Below are 24,395 nucleotides of genomic sequence, written 5' to 3' on the forward strand. Positions count from 1 at the left end.
TGTGAACACCCATTTTTCTCAGTCTTTTTATCATCATTTTTCTTTGTTTGCTTTCTGTTACCTACAATATTGCAATCCTTTTTTTCCTTTTTTCTTCATTAAAGACAATTCCTACATATAATATTCTTTTCTGCTACTCTTTCCCTTAATCACATTTCAAAATACAATTATTTCTTTGACTGTCCATGATCCAGATTTGTATATATTATCTCACACTATAAAAAATCATTTGGCATACTTCTTTTTCCATAAAATCAAAAAGGTACTTTGATTAATCCTTTTTAAATATCTAGAAGGATAGCGTATGTAATTTAGGTATAGGTTTAATAAGAAAAATGTTTTCTTAAAAGAATATACTGTACAAAAAAATTAATTTTTGTTAAATAAAGTCAGTTTATGTAACTTGAATAAAAAACTGGTTAAGTTTAAATCCTGTACTTTTTTAACCGGTAGGTATATAAACTAATATTAAAATTGTATAGAAGTAGTATGTTTGGTTAGTTTTTTTATGTAGCTTTTACTCGATTACATTCTTGCAGTATAAGAACTGGGAATGACCTGCTTAAGGAGTTAATCGTAATCGATATGTTAATTATATTATAAAATTAGATATTAATAAATATTTTATCTCTGTGATTTTAAATAAGATTTCTGTTATTATTGTAAAATGATTAAGTATTTATAAAATAATTTTCTTTATACGTATTTCTAATTTGTAATGTGGTACCAGAGACAAAAAAAGACACGAGTTCAGGTAACGTTAAACTATTATAATATTGTTTATTGATAAGAAGTTTGCCTACAGCAAAACAAAATTTTTTATTTATGTTTGTACAGTTTAGTTAGATTTATCACCTTTGAACTAGTGTTCTCACACTGTAATAGGTTTTTTTTTTTACTATAGAAGTATATCTATATATTCAGTAGTAAATTTTTTTTATCTCACATTATTTGGAAACAGTTTCCTTTCAGTGTAGTTTTCATTTTTGAAAACAGAAAGAAATCCAGTCGTGTAAATTCACATGAAAAGGAGGTGTAACTTTATTTTTGAAAATGTTTGAATAAGAAGCACATAGAGCACCAAATATTCTCATGGAGCATATAGTGAGTCAACAGAGACTCAAAAAGGCTTCAACCTTGAAAAAATTCACTACAGAAAATAAATTGTTGGAATGGGTTTGGAAGAAGTATGTAGAATAAAAGTGTGTCCTAGCAAACATGAGGGTATAATTATTTAATTTGTTTATTAACAAATTAAGGAAAAAAGTTTTAATTTTTTGCTTTATTTTTAATCGCATGTAAAAATAAAAGGCACCGATAAATCTTACATCATAGACTAAATGGATAAATTAATAATTTCATCGATTTTCAATAAATGAAAAATTTGATATTTTTTACTTCCTATTGAAATTTTTTGAAAAACCATCTCTGCCATAAAGTACATGTGTTTTGCCTTACAATTAACAATTAAAATACTTTTTAAATGAATAAACTGAATTAATAATGATCTGTTTTGAGCATTAGCCAAGGTACCAAAACACACTTTTTCTTAAAAAATACAATTTTCAAATGACGATAAATAAACAAATAAAAGAGTTATACCGAATGGAACTAATAGGTAGTAAGCTCAAGACAAAATGCTATATTGAATTTTTTTAATTTTTTGCAATTTGTTTATTGTTATAAGAATTTTATCAGCAACTTGCAAATTTTCACATTATCTGGATTAAAAGGCAATCAGAATTAAAAATACTTTAAAAGATTGACTAATCTATAGCCTTGAGTCTTATGAATCTGTACATTTTCATTTTTTAAATTATCTAATAGGAACTGAGTTACCAAAGTTTATTTATTGCATGCCCTTGAGTTATGTGTGGTAGCTGTGGCAAGATTTTAGTACTTATTGTAAAATTTGCTAGCAATTTTAGGTTTGCTCTTAGAAAATTCTCAGCTATCTATTGGTGCTCTTTATTTTTACATGCGATTAAAAATAAAGCCGCTATTGATGAAAAACAAAATAAATTTCCTGAATTTGTTACAAATTAAATAGTTAATCGCTAATTATTATTTTTTGTATTTTCTCGCATTTCTTCCCCAAATATTGCATTACTTTCAAATATCATTTTATTGATGTCAATAATAATATTGTGTGTAAATCATATGATATTATTATAATAATTATCAGAGTTTGTGAACATCTCACCTGATTTGAAATAAAAGATTTCCAATACAAATGTTGTATATCAATGATTTTTTTATTAGAAAATCATTCCAAGCATGAATGATATGTTATTTACATGGTTGTAGATTATAAATTTAAAAAAAAAATGAAATAATAAAAATAAAATTATTTTTAAAATATCCTATTATACACAGTACGATTAGTGGAAATGATAATTTTTTAACAGAATCTTTCTTCCTGTTATTAGAACAAGCTAATGACAACTGATATAAAATAATGTTTTTTTTAAGTTCTATTTTATCGACAAAATAAATGAACAAATTAAATTAACATATTTTAAACAGAAATAGACAACTTTTAACAAATTGTAAATTTAAATTTGAAATAATTTCATTTTGTAAAAGTTTTTGCACATTCTTTTGGTATGTAAAAACTCATTTATCCTAGAATTAAAATAGAAGGGTCAATTACATTTTTGAATTGATAAATTATATATATAGTTAATTGTAATAATGAAGTAAAAGAAACAAATTTGTAGATATATTTTAATTTTTGTCTTAGCTTGGTATGAAAAAAGGTTTTTTTTAATATTAATAGTAATGAAATTATAATTATTTTCATCATTAAAAATTTAAGTAATATTTTACAAAATTTTACTGATTTTTGTTTGAAAATATAAATATTTGATTAAATTTTAAATTATTCATTCTCTTTACTGGCAGATCATTAAAACCTAGTAATTTTAAGCCCATTATTCTCAATAGTACACATATATATATTTGTAGTTTTATTTTGTTATGTAAAACAAATAAATTATTACATGTTATTACAAAAGTATAAATTTGTGAAGTAATAAGAAATTCAGTTCATTGTACTGTTTTATAATTTTACTCACCTCCCCAAATTGCTACTACTGATATTGAGATATTTTTCATATTCATATACATAAGTTTAAAAATACTTTGCTTCATATTTATTTGCTGCTAATGCATTTAATTTGTCACACCATCACATTTTTCATTCTCTTTACTTGATGATCATAAATTCTTAATTTTTTCTTAAATTATATGTGTAATTATGTTTCATAGATACGCTGCAATATTAGCGGTGTAAAATCACAACACTATTTGTAAGTCACTGTCATTTATGGTTAGCATGAATAACTGTGGTTATGTACGCAGATCGGTTGTGTAATTTTTCCTAATTATTCTGTGCATTATAAAATCTATCGCATAAGAAATACAGGTCATCGAAAAAAGTTGCTTCAATTTAAAAAAAAATCATATCTCAGAAACTTCTAAAGATAATCAAACAAATATTTTTTTTAAAAATTCACCGACTCAAAGTTTTCTACATACCTTAGAATATTCCAGTATGAGCTGTGTCAGTTGCTGTGCAAACATCCAGATGATAATCAACTTGTGCCCAGGACTGGTGGATCATCGCAGGCTTAACTGTGGCAAAATAGCGGTGGTGATGTATTGTCATAAATGTTGTACATCCCTGATTTTTTTACTGTAGACAAGGTTTTAAACATATCCTTGTACAAAATGTTTAGGGGATGTCAAATTTGGGCTTTTTGGAGGCCAAAGCACAGAAACTGCTCTGTGCTTTAGGAAATTATTATGAAATCTTTCAATTAAGAACCTGTTGATCCCCTAGGATAAAGTGTGGGGATGCACCATCTTGTTGAAACATTACACCAATGTTCAATTTGGTCAACTTGTGGAAAAACATACAGTTTTAACACGTCTAAATAAACATCCCTGTGATAGATTCATGAAAAAAGAATAGGCCGATCACATGATCGAATCTCAAACCGCACCTTATGTTTATTATTTTTGGGGAATCTCTGATGTACTCAATAATCTCATCGAGTCACTGAGAACATTTAAGACAACGGATCACTTCACCGCTATTGCTGTAGTTGTGCCTGCAATGATCCAGCAGACCTGGGCAGAAGTCGATTATCAGCTGGATGTTTGCAGAGTGACCTACGCAGCTCATATTGAAACATTTTGATGCATAAAAAACCTTTTGTCGGTGAATTTTTAAAAAAATTATGTAGTAATTTTTGAGATATGATTATTTTAAATTGCTGCAACCTTTTTCGACGACCCTATAATTAAAAAAAAAACTATTTTTTTACATTTTATCAGTTTGTTTCAGTGACTAATTATGATACTGCTTAAGTGATTCATATTTCATCTTTAGTAACATTATTTGACAGCCATGTTTTCAACAGTGGTAACAGTTGAATTTAATAATTCATTACATTTCTGTATAATTAATAAAAAAAAAATATTTTGCTATATTTTCATACGTTTATGATTTTCCATGAACATGCACAAATCTTTAAGAAAATTTTAAATTACTTTAACTTAAAAAAAATAGTACAGGCAATTTGTCATCAAAGTAGGCTGTATTTGAAAATCCTTACCTATCGATTGATCTTTTGTCCATGCGTTAGGAGTGATGAGGGAAGCTTAACCCCAGATTTTTAACATCCCCCTCCAATAGATTATTGAAAAACTCAAAAGGTTTTTGAAGTGCGTTTTTCTCTGAATCTATGCATTTTAGAGAAATGTTTTTCAAACAAAAACTGTACAGGACATTCTCCTCTACAATTAATGTCTGTGAAGTAATGCTGTATAATTTGAAATTGAAATACTAGGTGGCGCTGAAGTTGTAAAAAAAACGTGGTTTTTTGTTTTTTTCACCGGAAAAAATTGTTTTTCGTCTGTATTGCATTTGGAAAAGTCAATCTCAAAAAACAGACAACTTTTATTCAAACAATTTTCTTGTACGACTTAGCATTCCAGAGTTATAGAGTGGTACAATGACAACGCAGCAGTACTATTGTTACTGTAGCCGGGGAGATCGGCATTGTTCAACGACTAGACCGGTTTTGAACACGTGCCCAATTCACAGGTCAAGAATCTTAATAGTAACATTTTCACACTTTCACAAGCTACAGCTCCGAAACGGTAAGTTTGAAAAATAACTTTGAAACGACTGCTTTGAAATGTTACTCGTTTAATTAAAACTCATAAATTGGAATTTTTTAATTTCAAAAAGGATCATATGGAAGTTAAAAAAAAAATAATACAAATTTCAGTCATAGACTGATTTCATTTTAAAAGTATAATTGTCATATAAATAAATATGTAGACTACAGTGATGGCAAAAATTTGACCTGCGTAATTAAATATATAATTATGTTGTAATTATATAAATAACGAGATAACCATTGTTTTATTAAATGTCATACATAAATGCTATTGTGTGTAAGATATTTTTCTACTACTTTTTTTGTGTTAAAAGTTTATGTTTCTTATGGTATTCTATTTTGTAATAGGTTCAATTCAGTTTAATTTTGTTAAAGGATGTGACATGTAAATAGAGATAATATAGTTATGTAAATAACTAGAACCCGTTTCTCTTTTATTTGGTATTTTCTAAATATTGATATAAACATAGAAGGTATCAACCGCAATGCATTATTAATTATTTATAAATGCATAGAACACGTGCAGTATGTCATAAATATTTTAAGATTAAATTTAAGTAATTCTTCTAATCTTTCTTGAACAATTTTAACTATTCCTCACCTGAATTGATATAAAATAATTTTTATATTTTTAGTATATTAATTTGAAGTAAAATTAAGATGTTCATTAAGTAGTAAATAAAAAATCAAATAAAACAATTCTTGTTCTCTTATCTATCATGATGATCTAAGTTCGTGAATTTTTTTTTTAGATAAATAAAGTAATAAATAAATCCAAAAAGCTGTAAAAATTGAATATATGAACTGTATTTTATAATAGAATTAAATAGCTTATTGTGAGTTATATTTTGGTGTAGTTAGGTTATTCAAAACTACTTTGGAGCTAGGCTTTATCGTTTCATGTATTTTTATTCGGTGAGCCTGTATGTTTATTTTTATTTGAGCTAAGATTTCAGAGTATTAAAAATAACTTTAATTTTTCTTAAGCACACACTTCACACACTGGGATATGTTTACATAGGACAAATTTTTTATTATTATTATTTCTTACATGTTAACGATTATATAATGTGGATTGTACTTTTAACATACACATTTTTGTTTGTTATTACACCTTTTTTTAAATACAGTTCTTTATTTTTGTTTTTAAATTTGTTTATAACTTGAAGCCAATTTAAAGATATTGTACCTGAGATTTATGTTAAATGTTTACAATAAAGCATATGAAATATGTTGTTGCTGCTGCTACTCTGCCTTTTTTCTCACTCTGATAATTTTTCATAAGCAATACAGATATATACAGCTATTATGATAGTATGTAGATTTCTATGTTTATTTATAAGTTATTAAAAATTAAACTTTGCTTCTGTAATTAATGAACTATGTTATGTAAAAATTTATATTTATTTCTTTATATGTCGTAAAAGTAAAAATAAAAACTTTTTCACAAACTTAATTTTTAAAAATTTACAACTATGAATTTACATTTGTTAAATTAATTAACAGATTACCGTATATATATTTTTAGTAATTTTTCATTGAAAAATAATTAAAAATACATTTTTATTAAATATATATACATAATTTTTTTTTGTTTTTGTAAATTATTTATTATATTAAAATATAATTGTATAAAAAAAAAAATTTCTTTTAATAAATTGTTTATAAAATTAAACACAATTTTATTATCATTATACCTTCTTCTAAAAAAAAATATTTTTATTAAAATTAAGAATGTTTATTATTTTGATTTAAAAAAATAAGTTAATGTAAAATAATTTTTTTTTTACTTAACCGTTCATTGATGTATGTAAAAACTCAATGTTTGAGTCACATGATTTAACAATGAAAATTTAAATATATCAAATTTCCATCTCTGATGCACCACTATATACGAGACCTGACTTAGTACTGTCTGACTACCGTTTGTTTTAATCTCTGCAGACACTAAAACATGTTCATTCAGAAAGCACTTTAGTCTACAGCGAGAGGATTTCAATTTTTACGTCAGAGATGACAAAAGATGGTATATCAAAATGGCACGTAATTGGTTAATACAAATTGTTATTAAAACAAAATGAAATCAAACCGTTTTTGAAATAGCTCATTACAGGTGATGAACAAGAGAAAAAATATTAAAAATAAAAAAAACTTGACTGCCAAAAAAAAACGTCGCTGACAAACATTGCCCTTTAATATAAGATAAATTACTAATAAAGGATAATAAATAAGCGTCCGAGTGACAATTTTGTAATTTTTTTTTTAAACTTATTTAAACAGAAGTAAATTAATAAAATTTACTACCATAATTCAGTCATTTAATATCACAGCAGATCATAAAACTACTATTTTTGATTCAAATAAATCGATACTTAAAATGCTATTATCAATTTAGAATCATATGTATGATTCTTTATGGTCTTGTAGTTACAAGTAAACAATATACACATATTTATATAGCTTATGACACTTCCGGTAATGTAAGGATTACAATGCCGGGTCATACATCTAAATCGGTTCAGCCATTCAGCCGCTATGGTGGAATAAACATACATACGTACACCCTAAATTCATTACACTCCTTTTTGGGCAGTTGTATAAAAAAATGGGCCTTACGGAAGAGATTGTAGTTTAAGCAAGGGGAAGCTGCACAAACTGTGGAAAAGTAATGTTTTATGTATGATGGATCAAAAAGGACTACGAGCTGCTGTCATCAAGTCAAACAACCGATTAAATCTTTGCTGTCAAAAAATGGAAATTTTAAGCTAAAAATAGTGAGCAGAATTGTTCGATAGGAAAGGTAACAGCTTTTATCAACACTGAACCCAACACATCATTAGTGACCCATCAAAAATTGAGAAAGCTTAACTGTAAGTTTTGATGCACCACTATATACGAGACCTGACTTGGTACTTGACCGACTACCGTTTGTTTTAATCTCCGCAGACACTAAAACAAGTTCATTCAGAAAACACGTTAGTCTACAGCGAGAGGATTTCAATTTTTAAGTCAGAGAAGACAAAAGGTGGTATATCAAAACTGCACATAATTGGTTTTAATAAATTTTACGTGAAACAAAAAACCTTTTTGACCTTTGTGTTAAGATAAAAAACTTTGTATATATAATCAAAATAATTGATTGACATCTCCTTAATAAACTATTTTATTTGTCAAAAAGACAGGCCTTCAAGGGACTGGTCATGCGATCGTCACATACAAATGCGTCGACTATAACTCCACAATTTATAGTTGCCTAGGTAACTTGCAGGTTGTGAATAACTGTCACCAGGAGGCCGGGGCTTATGTGCGTTTGAGCACTTATCACATCGTTGGAAGGCGTAGTGAGCCAAGACAGCACTGACCTTCAACTATGGTAAGACAGGTCATTTAGCTGAGTTGTGTAAGACGGATTAATATTTAAACCGATGACCACACATTCATCGTTGTATATCCCACCCTACAGTTAACATCCAAAGCCCTCTAACATTTCTTCATTAACAGTATCATCAGATAGGAAAGGTGATAAAATTTAAAACAATGACAACAAACATTTCCCATTAAATATCTTGCCCTACATTTAACATTCAACGGTCTTTAAAATTACTTTACAAAATGTGTTATCAGAATAGAAAACCGATATATTTAACAAACGACAAAAAAAATTCACCATTCAATATGACAACCTGCAACAATTAACGACCTGTAAGATTATTTCAGTAAAAATTTTATCAGAATAGGAAAGCCGATAATATTTCAACGAATGAAAACATATTCAGCTGCCAGTATCTCGTTTTATATTTAACATTCAACGCCATCCAACATTACTTTATTAACAGTATTATCAGAATAGGAAAGCCGAAATTATTTAAACAAATCACAATACACATTCACCCTTTAGTATCTCGCTTTACATTTAACATTCAACGCCACCAAACATTACCTTAGTAACAGTGTTATCAGAATAGGAAAGCTGGTAATATTTAAACATATGACAGATCTTATTCATCTTTCAGTATCTCGTATTACATTTAACAATAATCGCCATCCAATAATAACTTACTAACATTGTTATCAGAATAAGAAAGCCGTTAATATTTAAACCAGTGACAACACACATTCACCTTTCAGTATCTCGCTTTATATTTAACATTCATCGCCATCCAATAGTGAATTAGTAAGAGTAAGTAAGTAAGTAAGAGTGTTATCAGAATACGGAATTTGATAATATTTCAACCAATTACTACACACTATCACCTTTCAGTTAACATTAATTACAGTTAACATTCATCACCACTCATAGTAACCTAGTAAGAGTTATCAGAATAGGAAAGACGATAATATTTGACCATATGACAACACATGTTCACCTTTCAGAATCTCGATTTAAATTGAACAATCATCGTTATCCAATAGTAAAGTAGTAACAGTGTTTTGAGAATTAGAAAGCCGGTAATATTTGAAAAATGACAACACACTTTCCCCTTTCAGTATCTTTCTTCACACTGAATATTCATCGCCTTCCATTAATAACTCAGTAAGAGTGTTATCAGAATACAGAAGTCAATAATATTTATACCAATGACTACACAAATTCACCTTTCAGTATTTCATCTTACATTGAACATTCATCACTATCCAATAGTATAATAGTAACAGTGTTTTCAGAATAAGAAAGCCGGTAGTATTTGAACAAATGAAAACACACAATCACCTTCAGTATCTCGCTTTTAAGTTTTAATTACAATAACTTTGTTGTAAACTAATAAAAGCGTTAATTTTATTATTAAATCTTTTTAGAGAATTTAATTTTGAGAAAATTGATGAAATAAGATTTATGAAGAAAAAAATCAACTGTTATTATAAAAAAAACCTTAAAAAAATGTTATGGATTTATAAAAATAATAAACAGTTGTTTTCAGTACACTAAATTAAAAATAAAATACTTTTTATTTACTTTTAAAAAGATACTCGTTGTGATTTATAGTTTTTTTTCATTTAAAATAAATATTCGAAAATTCCACCATTGACATCGATGCGCTTTTCCACTCATTTCCTTACATTTTCTGTCGCTAATCTAATGATATCTTCGCGGTCGTTGATGAGGGCAGTAGCCAGTTCATCTCACACTTATACTTTTTGGATTTACTTCGCATTTCATTGATCGCTATTAACAATAATCTGAGGGAGTAATGTACGATAATCTAGGTGGCCGATTTACAGGTCTTCTACTTCCCGTAAACTTTTAATGTGTCTTATCTCATTCGTTAAATGTGATGGTGCTCCATCATGGTTGTAAATTTTAATTCGTTTCACGTATGAGAAATTTTCAAGCGGTGTAAGAAATTAATTTTTTTTAAATTATATATAATTTCTCGCCGTTACACGTTGTTCTAGTATGAAAGAGCTTGTTAATTGCCACACCAAACTTTCAGTGAAAATTATTGTTGGAAATTTAACTCGACTATAATATGTAAGTTATCTTCAGACCAAACCACCAAAAAGGTGGTAAAACGAAAGCCTGCTAAGAAGGCTGCGGCCAAGCCGGCTCCGGCGGGGAAGGCCAAGACTGCTCCGACTGGGAAGGCCAAGCAGGCAGTTAAGAAAACCGCGGCCCCTGAGGCCCCGCGCCCCACCAAAAGGCGCCTCCAGCGGCAAACCCAAACCGGCCACCCCGAAGGAGAGTACCGGCATGGATTTCCTGTCACAAATGACAGTGAGGGATGTCCTGCCAGATATTATGATGGTCTTGCCACGCCTGCTCCAGGCATAATCTCTCAAGGACTGTATTCAGTCCTTAATAGAGTTTGGCTTCGGGAATGCGCGTTTTTTTTCTCGCGTGTTTGTGTTCTGTTTCTTTTGTTACAAATACGTGAGAGACGTGTGTGTGGAGCGATTCGTGCCCACTTGGTCTTGGTCGTTGGATCACCGAAATAGAGAGGGAAACGCCTTTCCTTTTAATCCCACCATCCCAAAATATAAATTCCTTTTTTTTCGTGTGTGTGTTCTGTTTCTTTTGTTACAGAAACCCACAACAAACATAAATGGTTTCTTCACTGCGGCCACCCGGTCCCCCCAAACCCTTCCCGGACACACGTGTGTCTGGAGATTAATAATTATCTTGTGTAAAGAACCTGCTATTTGCTTCTTCTCAAAAGGCGATCGCCGCCCCAAAACCGCGATCGCGAATAGGCACCACCAAAAACTGTAAGTTCCCTATTCCCTTTCCTTTCAAGAAAGAAGAAAAGGGAACGAGCGCAGCAGCCATCAGCCCAGCGGCCACTTACTGAACAGAAGAACGAAGAAAGCTGCACTTTTCCCCATTCAGCCCTCCGGGGCCACGGAAATATCAAGGTTAATGGCATGTAACTTCGTTTACTGCCGATTCTCGCAAAGTGCAGGCCAAAGAAGAACGAAGAGGTCATCGGAAGGAGAAGAAGAAGATAGAAGACCTCTACGCGACCCAACGTCCCGGACGGGGGTCCGGGAAAAAGCCCAGCAGAGATGCGTCCTGAAGGGCAGCCATCAAAGAAGTGGATGAAGAGCTTCTACTTAACCTTTTCCTACATAACTTACAATTAAATCAGCAATTGCGACTTCCTCCGGAGAAGCGGGCGCATTGCTCCCTCCAAATAGCCAATGCCCCCTGGTGGCGTGTTCCTGCTAGCCAATAAAGCGTTAGCACCGAAAGGACTTCAGTGGACGGACTGAAGGGGAATCACGTCGGGAGCACGGGCTTTTAAAAAGCCTAGCCTCCTGCGGACTGACCCAGAATCGGGTATGATAACGCTGGACATGAACGGACACGGAACGCTATAAAAAATCCGTCCATAAAACTTAAAGAAACCATTAAAATCATACCCGACATTAAAATAAACCCATAAACACGCCCGAATAATAGATAGATACAGCAGCAAGGGACATTGTCCAGGCTCTGCGTTTTCTAAGGGAGAAATGAAACCCGCCATCTTTGCGTTCCGTTCCGTTCCTCCAATCTTCTCTCCTCTCCTTTCCTAATAGTCCATGTCTCCGGTATATGTTAGTAGTAATTACAGAAATTTGTTAGGTTTTTTTTTTTAAATAATAGGAACTCTTAAAGAAACTCAAACATTCGTTTTACCAAAAAAATGAAAAAAAATATTTGAGAAATAGTATAAAACAACAAATTAATGAATTACTTTATCACGTAATTTAATTATTTCAACTTATTTTTTCATCTTTTATAATATCTGTTTTTTTTTTTGTTTTTTTTAGGTACAACAGAGGACCATTTCGAGTTTGGCTATGTCACAAATTAGCTGTAATTTTATCAAAACCAAGTGATATCGAAGCAATATTAGGTAACGTAAAACAATTTTCAAAAAGTCAACAATATGACGTGCTTCGATCTCTTATGGGTGACGGTTTATTTACATCAAAAAATCATAATTCGTGGAAATCAAATCGTAAACTCGTTACACCAGCATTTCATTTTACTATATTAAAAGGATTTCTATCGATATTTTATCAAGAAGCATCAATTCTTGCTGATAAGGTAACATATAATTTTACTTTAGAAAATGTTTACTTATTTTCTTTATTTTTTCTTTTTTATCGATCGATCCTCCTAAAAATCAGGCATGCATAATCCTACCTTTCTTCATTTCCAAAATTCTTTCATTATTTCGTTTTTTCTACTTTTTTCTATCCATCCACTGTGTTTCCTTTTCTATTTTTGTGGAAATTTAGATTTATCCGCTAGTTTCCTGAAGAATATTTTTCGTGTAAGAAGATTTTACTTTTACGTTCCCGTCTTTCCTTTTTCCTGTTTAGCCTCTGGTAACTACCGTTCAGATAATACTTCAGAAGACGAATGAGGATGACATGTATGAGTGTAAATGAAGTGTAGTCTTGTACATTGTCAGTTCGACCATTCCTGAGATGTGTAGTTAATTTACATTCCCGTCTAGATAGCGCTATAGATATAGAAGGGAAAGTATTACAATCGGTCCAATTTGAACATAAGCGGTTTTCGTTCACATAAAACAAGTTGTAAAGTATCCTTTAAAGAAGATAATTCGAGGGTGCTTCAGCTACTTCGGACTTAAAACTTTAATACCCATCACTGGGATGATGAAAGTGAAATGTACAGACTATTATTGAAAATTAGGGCTCTACCAGAACTTTGGTTGGTGAACTCTGCTCACCAACCATGTTAATTTGAACCAATATCTGTTTCGGTTCCGCCTGGCAGCTGATGACCTGTGCGTCTGTGGGGAGGTCCAGTCAAATGAACACCTGATGTTTGACTGCCCTGCTCTTCGGGGGAGCCACCCTGGAACTTAGAAGTCAAGGGGAAACTGACCATTCGCAAGCGGTGAGTCAATGTGGTGAGAGCCACACTGTCGGACCGTGTGGGAGTTTCTTGATGGGGTTGCTATGTTCAACCGACATCAGTAGTTTACTTAAGGGAAGACTCCTACCACACTGCTGTCATAAGCTAACCTAGAAATATATGGCTAACCACAGCCAATTAAGGCTCCAAGTACTTTAATATGGTGGACAGGTACTTTCTGGTATTCAGCGACCTAGGCGTGGCAGCAAATTAATGTCTAGACAAAGTAAATTTTAATTTATGGATGTCATATATATTTTTAGTAATTGATGGGATGCGCCTACCCATTTTAGTAAATATACGACAAGTGAGCATTTGAGACACATAAGCCGGTGGTGTATGGCACCACACTTAGTCTGCTCACGCTGTTAGGTAAGTTCAAGGAGCTATTTAGAACACTAGTCGCTAAACTGTTTCAAGGCTCTGTAGCTGTTTGTGGCACAGACATTCAATCTTATGATCTAGGGTGACCAAATTGGGTGGTGGCAGGAGAAATGCCAAGCAAACCAAAACCAAATCTACCAGAACTTTAAAAACTTGCAGATTTACTTGGAGTCAAAAACACTGTTTTTCAACAAGATTTGGCTCGCTGCCACTCATCAAAAAAAGTTAAGTTTTCATATCTAAAAAAGAAATTCAGTGTTTAGACTGGCCTGGAAATTTACCAGACCTGAACCAGATTGAAAATTTGTGGGTAGTTATGAAGAAAAGACTAAAAAAAATTGACTGCATTAGCAAAGAGAAGATGATTTGTCCTGTGATAAAGGTGTGGTTTCACGATTAAGAAATATGTAAAAAAAATACTTATAGGTTCAATGCTTAAAAGAATTGAAATGGCTATTAAAAAGCGAGAAGGACATATTAAAAAATACCACAATAAATACTGAACATTCTTTATATGTAATAAATGTGATTATTTTTGAAAATATATTCTTGTTCTTATTAATTTGTACAAGACTGTGTAGCATTACATTCAAAGAAAGCAGCTTATATAACAGGGTTATAACTCAGGGTTTTTTTCTAGTCTCATTCATGATAAATAATGAGATAAATAATAAAAGACAATAAATTATGTACCCCTATCAATTGTAAAACAATACTTTATATATTATATTATTTCACTCATCAAGGGATGTATTAAGGATTAATGTTTCAAACAGATTGTATTAAAGCTGTAATTATTTTTAATGACAGGAATTATCTGTGCTGAATTATTATATAAAATACAATAGGGTAAATCTTTATAAGAGTCCATGATTGGCACTAGAGAGCTCATGTGATTTTTCATTATTGATCTAATAAACAAATGAATATAAATGTTTATTGAAAATTTTTCTGTAAAATTAGAAAATTATTAATTTGTTATATCTAATCCTGTAGGAAGGTGTAATTAGATTATTTTTCTCCCGATTAAGAAATATAATTGAGATATATTTTACATTATAATAACTGCTTACATATTATTCAAAGGATAATATAAATCAGATGATTACTTAGAATTAATTATATTAATTTCTAACATTTTTTTTATGCACACCAAAGAATTTTTATTTTTTAGTAACAGTCTTTAACTTTTTAAAATACAAATTTATATTTTACATGCCATTTATGGTAATATGCATACAACAAACCCATAATGATTTTTTTTTAATTTGATTACGTACTCCACTGTCAAAAAAATACTGGGTACTGTGAAAAAAGTACGGGATTGTACTGGTAATTGTCATAAAATGCACAAGTTTTATTTATTCATCAATATTTATTTTATCGCCTTCAAAGTAGGCCCCATTTGATGTAACACACATATGCCACCTCTACGAGGTGGAATATGCACTGAATAATTCTGATGCCCTGAATAAGTCCCTTAAGTTTGGCCAACACTCCCAGAAAAAAAAGGTTACTCTAAAAACTAATACTTTTAAAAGTAAATAGCTTAATAATATTCATGTTTCCAGTTATTAAAAAGATGTCAATTATAGAGTTTTTTAAACTCATACACAGAAAGATCCTTGAAAGAATATTTGATAATTGAGAAGAGTTGGGAGTGTGGAAAAAGTGGATTATAATTTTATAAATATTAAGAAAGCCTATAGTAACCTGTCTAGAAGAATTGTGAGGGCAGCATAAAAGAGGAAATGAAAATTGTGAAAGCACAATTAGAACCTCAAAAAGAATGACAGTTTTTTTTGGTGGAAACTAGTTTAAAATCCCGTGCAGAACCTTTGTTATTTATCAGTGTTATGGATGAAATCCAAATGGAAAAGAATAAGAAATAATAAGACCAATAAAAACAGAAACAGGAAAAAGAGGATATAGACAAAAATCACCTTACTGCTTGGGTAGAAGAAACAGGAAAGTAATAGATGCAAATAACTATACAGAAAAGTAGAAAAGGTGACTGTTCTTCTTATGACTGTTCCTAAGATTAGTCTAAGAGCCGTAATGGCCCCTCCTTATATAAATGCTTTTTGTGAAACCAAATCAACCTAATATGCCTTCTATCATATATTCTATTTTCCTGTGATCTACCCTGTTTTTTATGTATAATGAACTAGTGGTGAAATGGTACTCAAATTTATCTTAATCTACTTATAAATGGCAATAATTACATTTTTTTTTTAAAGAAAGAAGTTATTTCCCAGTTTCATAAATTTAGTTTACTAATAAATACAGTTTATTCAGTTTTATTTCTTTCGGACAGTGTAATAATTCAGGTGATATGTCACCCAATTTATGTACTTTATTCTTGTTTAAATCCTTCAAAATACTATTGAATTGAATTTAAAATATAGTTATCTGTAAAGTAATCAATTTCTTTTGTCTCTTCTTGCACTTCATTAAATAAAAAAACTCTCCTACATACTTCTTCTATGTATTTTTACCATACATTTCTCTCTGTAACAAAGATTACCATCCACATCTTTGTTTAATTTTTCCAAATTCTTTTTTTTAATCTCTTTATGTATGTTACGATCTATCATTTTGTTACTTCAATAGATCTCTCTTTCAACCAGTTTTCATTGCTACATTTCTTGTTATTAATTTCATTTTTGTCCATTTTCATTATCCTAAGTCTTTTACTACTCTTAAATTTTACTTTACCTCTGCTTTAATTATTTTTTTTTATATTTGTTTTCAAATCTTCAGTTGCAGTAAATTCTGTGCCTGTTTATTTTAATCATTCTGGAGCAACTTATATACTCATATTTCAATTAATTACATGCAGTGCAATATTTCTTGTAATATTTAATAGGATTAAAAATAAAATAATCCATTTTCCGCATACAAGTGGGTACTATAATTTGCTGTTTAAGAAATAAAGTCCAGATGGACACAATTATTAAATTATATAACATATAACTGTCCCAATGCTCCTATATAGCAATGAACAACAATATCTGTGACAAGAAAGAATCAGATAGACATGAAGATGCTGTTTTTAAGAGTGAAGGAAGTTTCTTGAACAAATGAACGTAAAAATTAATTTATAAAAAGTAAGTTAAATGTGGATTCTATTAATTATAAGATATGGGCTGGGTGTACTTAGAAAGAATTAATGATACCAGAATACCTAAGTAGACTCTGAATTATGTAAACACAAAAGAAGAAGAATTAAAAGCCCGTGGCTGAAATGTGATGTTTACAAAAATTAATCTTTCTCTATCTATTTCCCATCTCTTCCTTCTCATACTTTTTTCTTTTTTTAAAACTTCAGTATACATTACATCATTATTAAATTGTAGTCAGAATCAATGTCTGCTCCTGCGTATGTTTTAATTAACTATTGGGCTAATACAATAGTAAAGATTTTTGCTTATGATTGATTCATAGCTTAACAATTTTTATTTTTTTTTTATTTTAAAATTAAAATAATATTAATTGTTATACCATAATTACAGTACCTCTGATTTTGTTTATATTTTTTTTTATATTTAATCATTCATTCCAGCAACTACAGGCTACACCCCCATTAACTTAGCACACCACCATTTATTATTTTTTTAATTATAAACAAATTTTATATACAACAATAGTACTCCTTTCTAAGTTACAATAAATAAAAATAAAAATAGAAAATGAGACAATTGAATTTAGAAACTTCTTCATTTTACACTTGAATGCATAATGGAATTACATTTTGAACCGTTGTGTAAAATGTTTGAGATGTCTTGTTAGATGGTAAATTTTCATAGAATGATTAAATTGATTTTGTTTAGTTCAATATTAAACCACTTGTTTTGTTTTGACGCATCTAACTCAATCCCTAAGCTAGTCATAAATAACTGTTAATTCCATACATATTTCTGTCTTAAATATAATATTACATTTACTTTAAAAAAATCAGAAGAAAAATGGGCAGTCATATCTTTTATGCCAGTAAAAAAAATCATATAAACCACCTTTTACTAAATTAAAAATTTTAATATTTTCTTGCGCTTACATTTATGATTGTATCAAATTTTTTTTTAAATATCACTCCTACAAAATATAATAATATTAACTTTTATCAAACCAGATAACAAAATTACTTTTAGTGATGCAGTGCAATACTTTGAGCCAATGAGAAAGGATTTAATTAATCTTAATTTCTACTTTCAATAAATCATTCTTCAACCTACAAAAGAACCTTCACATAATTTATTTAAAATTAAATTAAGATCCTTCCTCTGTAAAAAATAAAATATATATATATATATATACACATTCCTAAAAAGTAATACTGATTAGATAAACTTGAACTTTCTGCTTTCTTAACAGACATTTACTTATTACAATATTAGAACGTATAACCTTCAAAATTGTTATTTTATATTGTATAAGTTTTGCATTTTTTAAGTTTTTTATTTATAAGTTTTGCATAATTTCTTCAAAATTATTTTATGTAATTATTATTTTTATATATGAATAGATATATTCATATATGAATACATGGATTGCAAACACTTACTTTCTTCTCATTTATGATTCTTTTTAATGCTTAACTGATCATTGGTTTTTTCATTGTCACACTATTCTCTTCCAGTGAAATATTAAAGCAGCTGTTCTTTGTTATCAGTGGAATAATACATTTACACTGTTCTTAACATAATGTAAATAATATATAATTATTTTCTGATCAGAAAAACATATTTATTTACTTTGAAGTTTTAAAATTCAACTTAAGCAAATTGGTACCAAATACAATTCATTTTTTAAATACGCTCATTATCGGTTTACTTTTTCAAAATCCTTTAAACTGGATTTAAGAATAATTAATTCTAATTTCACAGATCAATTCAAGAGTTGGTGAATGTACAGATGTATATCCATATGTAGCATTATGTAACATTAGATGCAATTTGTAGAACAGCAATGGGTGTATCAGAAAAGCTCAACATGGAAATGGAGGTGTGATTTTGTTAAAAATTTGGAAACTGTGTTCAAGGTAAATTTATATGCAATTTTATAATCAGTATAAATCTTGATAATAAGTTTGTCTTTGCATCAGTACTAGATTGAAATATATTTATTAATTGGACTTAATGGATTTAAATCCAGTTATTATATGTAGAATAAGAATGTAAAATCTGCAAGAGTAAAATCCTCATCCTATTTATCAATATGAATCAAAAAATTTTAATAGTTACGTATTTAAGAGAGAAATTTAAACTAAAGTTCTCCATTATATTCCCCATTGGGCTACCCCAATACACATTCACCAGATCATGATAATACTCTCTCCATCTATCTTTATTATTATTATTCTTCACCATATCTTTTCCATCCTTGTTTTTTATCAACGCTGCTATCTCATTTTTATTTTGCCTCTTCTTCACCAGGCCGTACAATTGTTTCTTTCTACTACCAACATTCTCTTCTAAATCATTTACAAACTCTCTCCAACACCTCTCCTTATCTTCCTTTATTATCCTTTTTCAATTCCTCTTTTCTTCTTGACACATTTTGTTTCTTTAGGCTATCACATCACCTTTCATTCTAGAAACACCCTTTTCTTTTCCCTCTCTGTTTTGTATCTTACAAAACATCTCCATCTTTCCCTGTGCAATTTGTAATGTTCTGTAGCACATTTTACCACATGGTATCTTTAAACTGTTTCTATTCCTTCTCCATTTCTCCTACCTCACTCCTTAGAATAATATGTTTTGTATTTTTCTTAAAATTACTCACAAACCCTCTTACTCTCACTTTCACTACCTGTGTTTAACATCAAATGCTTCTCCCAGGGCAGCCTCTATATCCATTAATTCTCTCTTTCATCCTATTTTATCAGGAATTAGTCAATTAATGACTTCCCAACGATCATCCCAACCATACCTTGTTTACTTTCACAATTGCTTTCTGAACCATGTCTTTTCTACAAGTTCGTTCCTTTGACAGTCATATAACATATTTCCTTCCTCATTCCTTTTTCTCTAACCATATGAACCAACTAACTCCTCCATTCCTATCCTCTTCTTACCAATCTGTGCATTCATATCTCATGTATCTCATACCTTATTCTTTCTTATTAAACCTTCTACAACCTCCAGAAATTTTTCTTGATCATTCTCTTTATTTCCCTGTTGAGGACCATAGAGTTGGATAAATTCTCTAACCTCTCCTCTGATAGGAAAGCTTAATTTAATTATTCTATCATTTACATATTCCACATCTTTAGTCTGTTATACCACTCCTTTTATAGAATAATTCCTACTCCATTTTTACACTCTTTACCTCCATTCCACGCCAATTTATAGTATCTGCTTTTTTTTTATTCCCCATTCCATGCCATTTTGTCTCACTCAACCTAGGATATCCAAACCTTAAGTAATCACTATGTCTATTACTTCCTCTATCTTCCCAGTTAATGTCCCACATTTGTATTCCAATCTTTAACTCTTTACCTTTCCTGTGCTGTTTCCCATCTTTCATTTTTCCTAGTAACCTATTTCTCATAGCACCCCTGGAAGTCCAAGTACTACACATTGCCTCAGGGGAACGCCCTAACCGTGGTAGTTTCCTAATCAAACTTTCCATAAGCTGTTCTTACAAAGAGGTCGCTTTGTTTCAAAGCCATTTTTAAGCTGCTGGAAGCTATTTTATGGCCCACAGCCGTTATTCTGCCGCCACACATGAGGGATGAGTCAAATTATTTACTGGTAGTTGATACTCACCATTTCACAAGACTGTTTTTGGCTTAGTTGCATTTTTTAAGTGCACTGTCCCTCTTTCTTGACAGTATCTCACCACACCACTTCAGACCTTGCTAATTATTCAGGCAGCTTTATTCAGGCCTTGCTGCCTGTTACTGCTTATTCGGGTTGCCCCTTAATCTCAGCAAACCATCATACTGATACCTGTTCCCTTAACCTGGAAATACAACCAATGCTCACAGCTAGGGATCCCAGTCCACAGGACAGGATTTACTCAATGAGTAATTTTAAAGATTAAATTTCGACATTAGAAGGATTAAATTTGTATTGCTGCTGAGTGATTGGTACCACACCATTTGAATATAAAATTTACAAATAGTTCTATCAGTGACTGACAGTTAGCATTAAAAGAGGAAAATGCTTACAAGATGCAGGTGCCTTATAATGCACCTGTGGAAAAGTGAATACCAGACAATGGGGACTTGTAACTCACAAAAATTATATGCATAAAAAAAATACTGCAGCCATGTTAATAATTACAAAGGTACTTTATAAAAATGATTGAATCCTTTTTATTTATCACTGTGCTCCTAATACTACAAATACAGAATCTAAATCAAAATTGTTCCTTAATCTTGAGATATATTCAAAACCATAATGTCCTTAGACCAGACATCTCCAAGAATGTTCAAGATTGTTTCTAGGAGATCAAATATGGTATTTAAAGACTGTACATTTTTAGAGGTAAAAAGGTTGCTGCATATTATTAATTATACATCTCCTAACAACAAACGGAGTATTGATTGAATTATATGTCAAAATAGAGACGTTAAAATCAAAAGAGAGCATGTTAATAAAATCCATTATGTGCAAAGAGAATTGCAGAAGACTATTCTACAATTACCACATATGTCTGAAAATATAAAAAGGATGTGAATTCAATGACTGATATCTTTTTATAACCTCAGTGAAACCAGAACAACTTCCAAACTGTACACATTCATCATCAGATACCTGCTGTTTCTAACAGTAATAAAGATTGATGGATGACTACATTTATGAAATTTACATTTGTCAATCCAGAGCAACCTGATTTGGAATGTTCTGCGTGTAAATTTAATCTTAATCACACTAGTGGGGATGAATATAAAAACTATAATCTTTATAAACATTTAATTATAAGGTCCAATTATCTTAACATCTGGCACTGTTAGTATTATACAATTTATATAAAAATAGAGAATCCACTTACCAACAATTGTGAGTATCAACTATCCAAGCGCTTTCGGATTATTCCTCCATCATCAGGGATTACTGATAAATTATGAATTTTATAGTTGTGCATATAAATTTTTATAAATGTAATCAATACATAACAGTTGTAAACATCTTACTGACAAGATGTTTTCTTTTAACGTTGACTTATTTTAACTATTGACAATCAACTGTTATGAACATAATAATTTTAAATTTTATTTTAATTTTAATTCCCATTTATAAAAATGTTTAATTTTTATATAAATTTAATTATAACTATGTAGTTTGCTAAGCAAGATTTAATTTTTTTTCACAATGAGTTCAGGATATGTTATTACATAGGTTCTCTTTATAATTAAAATATGTTAATACAATCACTTCATTTTCTCTGAAATTAGGTTTAAGAATGAATATGACACAACAATATAGAATATTGAGCTACCAATATATAAACAAATTTATTCTGCTGATATTTAGAATATTCACATATCATTTCAGCTATTTGACAGTTTCACAAATTACAAGCATCAAGAAGTACTTTACTTCTTTTAAAGAATATTAAGTTTTTTTCATTAAGTGTAATTGTAAAATCTAATAAATAATATACATAGAAGTAATAAAAAACTATTCAATTTAAAAATATTTGATAACCTGAAAGTGGTGTATTAATGACAATAGCCTACTGGGTTATAGAGAAATTATTCCTGATCAACCAATCTAATTTTTCTTGTACGCTTGTAACCCATACTTCAGAAACCACCTATCTATTCTTTTCATTTCTAAATTAATTATCATCCATGTTCTACTACCATAAAGGATACACTTAAAAAATATTTTTAAGAAATTCTAAATCTAAATTTAATACTAGTAAAACGTCTATTTTTCTTGGAGGATCTTTCTTTCGCTAATCTACTTTTAATGTCTCCCTTGTGTCATCTACTCTTAGTAATAATGTTAAAGAAATAGATTTTAAAAACTTTTTTGTTTAAGGTTTGGCAACAAAGAATGGTACAAATATGGTTACAAATACCAATATTATTTTCACTAAGTAATATAAAAAAAGTTCATGATGAAGCAGTTAAATCGACTCTACAGTTCACAGAAAAAGTTATAAAAGAAAAACATGAAGAATGGGAAATGAGCAAGGATGAGTATTATAAAAAATTAGGTAAGTAATGGTTTCTCCTTCATAATTTTATTATCTAAAATTGTCAGAAGTAAAATTGAAAAACCTTTGTTAAAAACTGATCTGGAATTTTAAATTTTTAAATGTTACTGGAAAATTGACATTGCATGATGGGAGTACATTTTATTGTATGAACAATCAGTTTCAATTATTTATAATTTTCAATTTTTCCAGGATGAAGATTAGATAATATTTTGACAATATATAAATTGTAAACTTATACTATGGCAACATTATTAGCAAATTTTCACAAAATTATTAATTGATGAGATTTCTTAGAAATGACATCAACAACACAGTGTAAATCTAGACCTACTGTAAGCTCTTACCTGTGAAATTAGAAATAAAGTGTTGATATCATGGATTCTAAGATGATAATATGAATTTAAAATCAACACAAGAGTGATTAATGTGCTATTTTTATTGTAATAGAACCAAATATAGACACTGACAATAATGCTACATCAGATCTAAAATCGAAGTAGAGTTCTGTGTAGAAAAACCTTTTGATTAAAACTAAATGTTTAATATTTAAAAAGCTCAACAATTATATTATTTGCACAAACATTTACTGTATAGTGTATAATTTATTTTACACCGGGTTGCCTAGTGGTGAACTCATCATCGCCAATCAACTGATTTCGAAATTGAGAATTCTTTTCTAGGTTCAAATCCTAGTAAAGGCAATTACTTTTATATAGATTTGAATACTAGATTGTAGATACTGGTATTTTTTTGGTGGTTGGGTTTCAATTAACCACACATCAGCCTAAGACTGTACAAGACTACAATTCATTTACATAATCCTCATTCATCCTCTGAAGTAATACCGTACAGTGATTTCGAAGGCTAAACAGAAAAAAGAAAAAGAAAAAGTGATTTATGAACAATGTAACAAACTATAAGGACATTTTCTACTAGTGAAAACAAAGAAGAATATTTATATAAACATGGGTCTAGAAATCCTTTGTTAACGAGGCTAAGATTTCGTCCTGATTTCTGCACCTTTGGTAAAATTAAGCCAGATTGTATTCTTGGGACCCAAATTAAGGGATAAATTCAGTGATTTTATAGGAAATCTGACCTAAAAAATAGAAGAAAAACATAGGTCCCACAACTATATTTTTAGTAGTTTTTGAGAAATCTGGGATAAAAGACAATGATTTACTGAGAAAATTTCATACAGACATATGAAATTTACATATACACAGACAACACAGGTCATCAGAAAAAGAAATAAATAAGTTGGAACTGAG

At 29.9% G+C, this 24,395-nt stretch overlaps 2 protein-coding genes across 11 annotated transcripts in view; one reads left to right on the forward strand and one right to left on the reverse strand.

The window, feature by feature from the left end:
- Positions 1-24,395, reverse strand: part of LOC142319376 (uncharacterized) — a 226,504-nt gene that overhangs the window by 18,818 nt on the left and 183,291 nt on the right. The gene's annotated exons all lie outside the window — the stretch shown is intronic.
- Positions 1-24,395, forward strand: part of LOC142319812 (cytochrome P450 4C1-like) — a 45,104-nt gene that overhangs the window by 10,814 nt on the left and 9,895 nt on the right. Inside the window, 5 exon segments of the mRNA XM_075357491.1 lie at positions 12,444-12,723; positions 18,880-18,925; positions 18,928-18,953; positions 18,956-18,988; positions 22,944-23,121. Coding sequence (XP_075213606.1) covers positions 12,444-12,723; positions 18,880-18,925; positions 18,928-18,953; positions 18,956-18,988; positions 22,944-23,121 — 563 coding nt within the window.

Source organism: Lycorma delicatula, chromosome 2 (assembly GCF_047948215.1).
Source record: "Lycorma delicatula isolate Av1 chromosome 2, ASM4794821v1, whole genome shotgun sequence".
Lineage (NCBI taxonomy): Eukaryota > Metazoa > Arthropoda > Insecta > Hemiptera > Fulgoridae > Lycorma > Lycorma delicatula.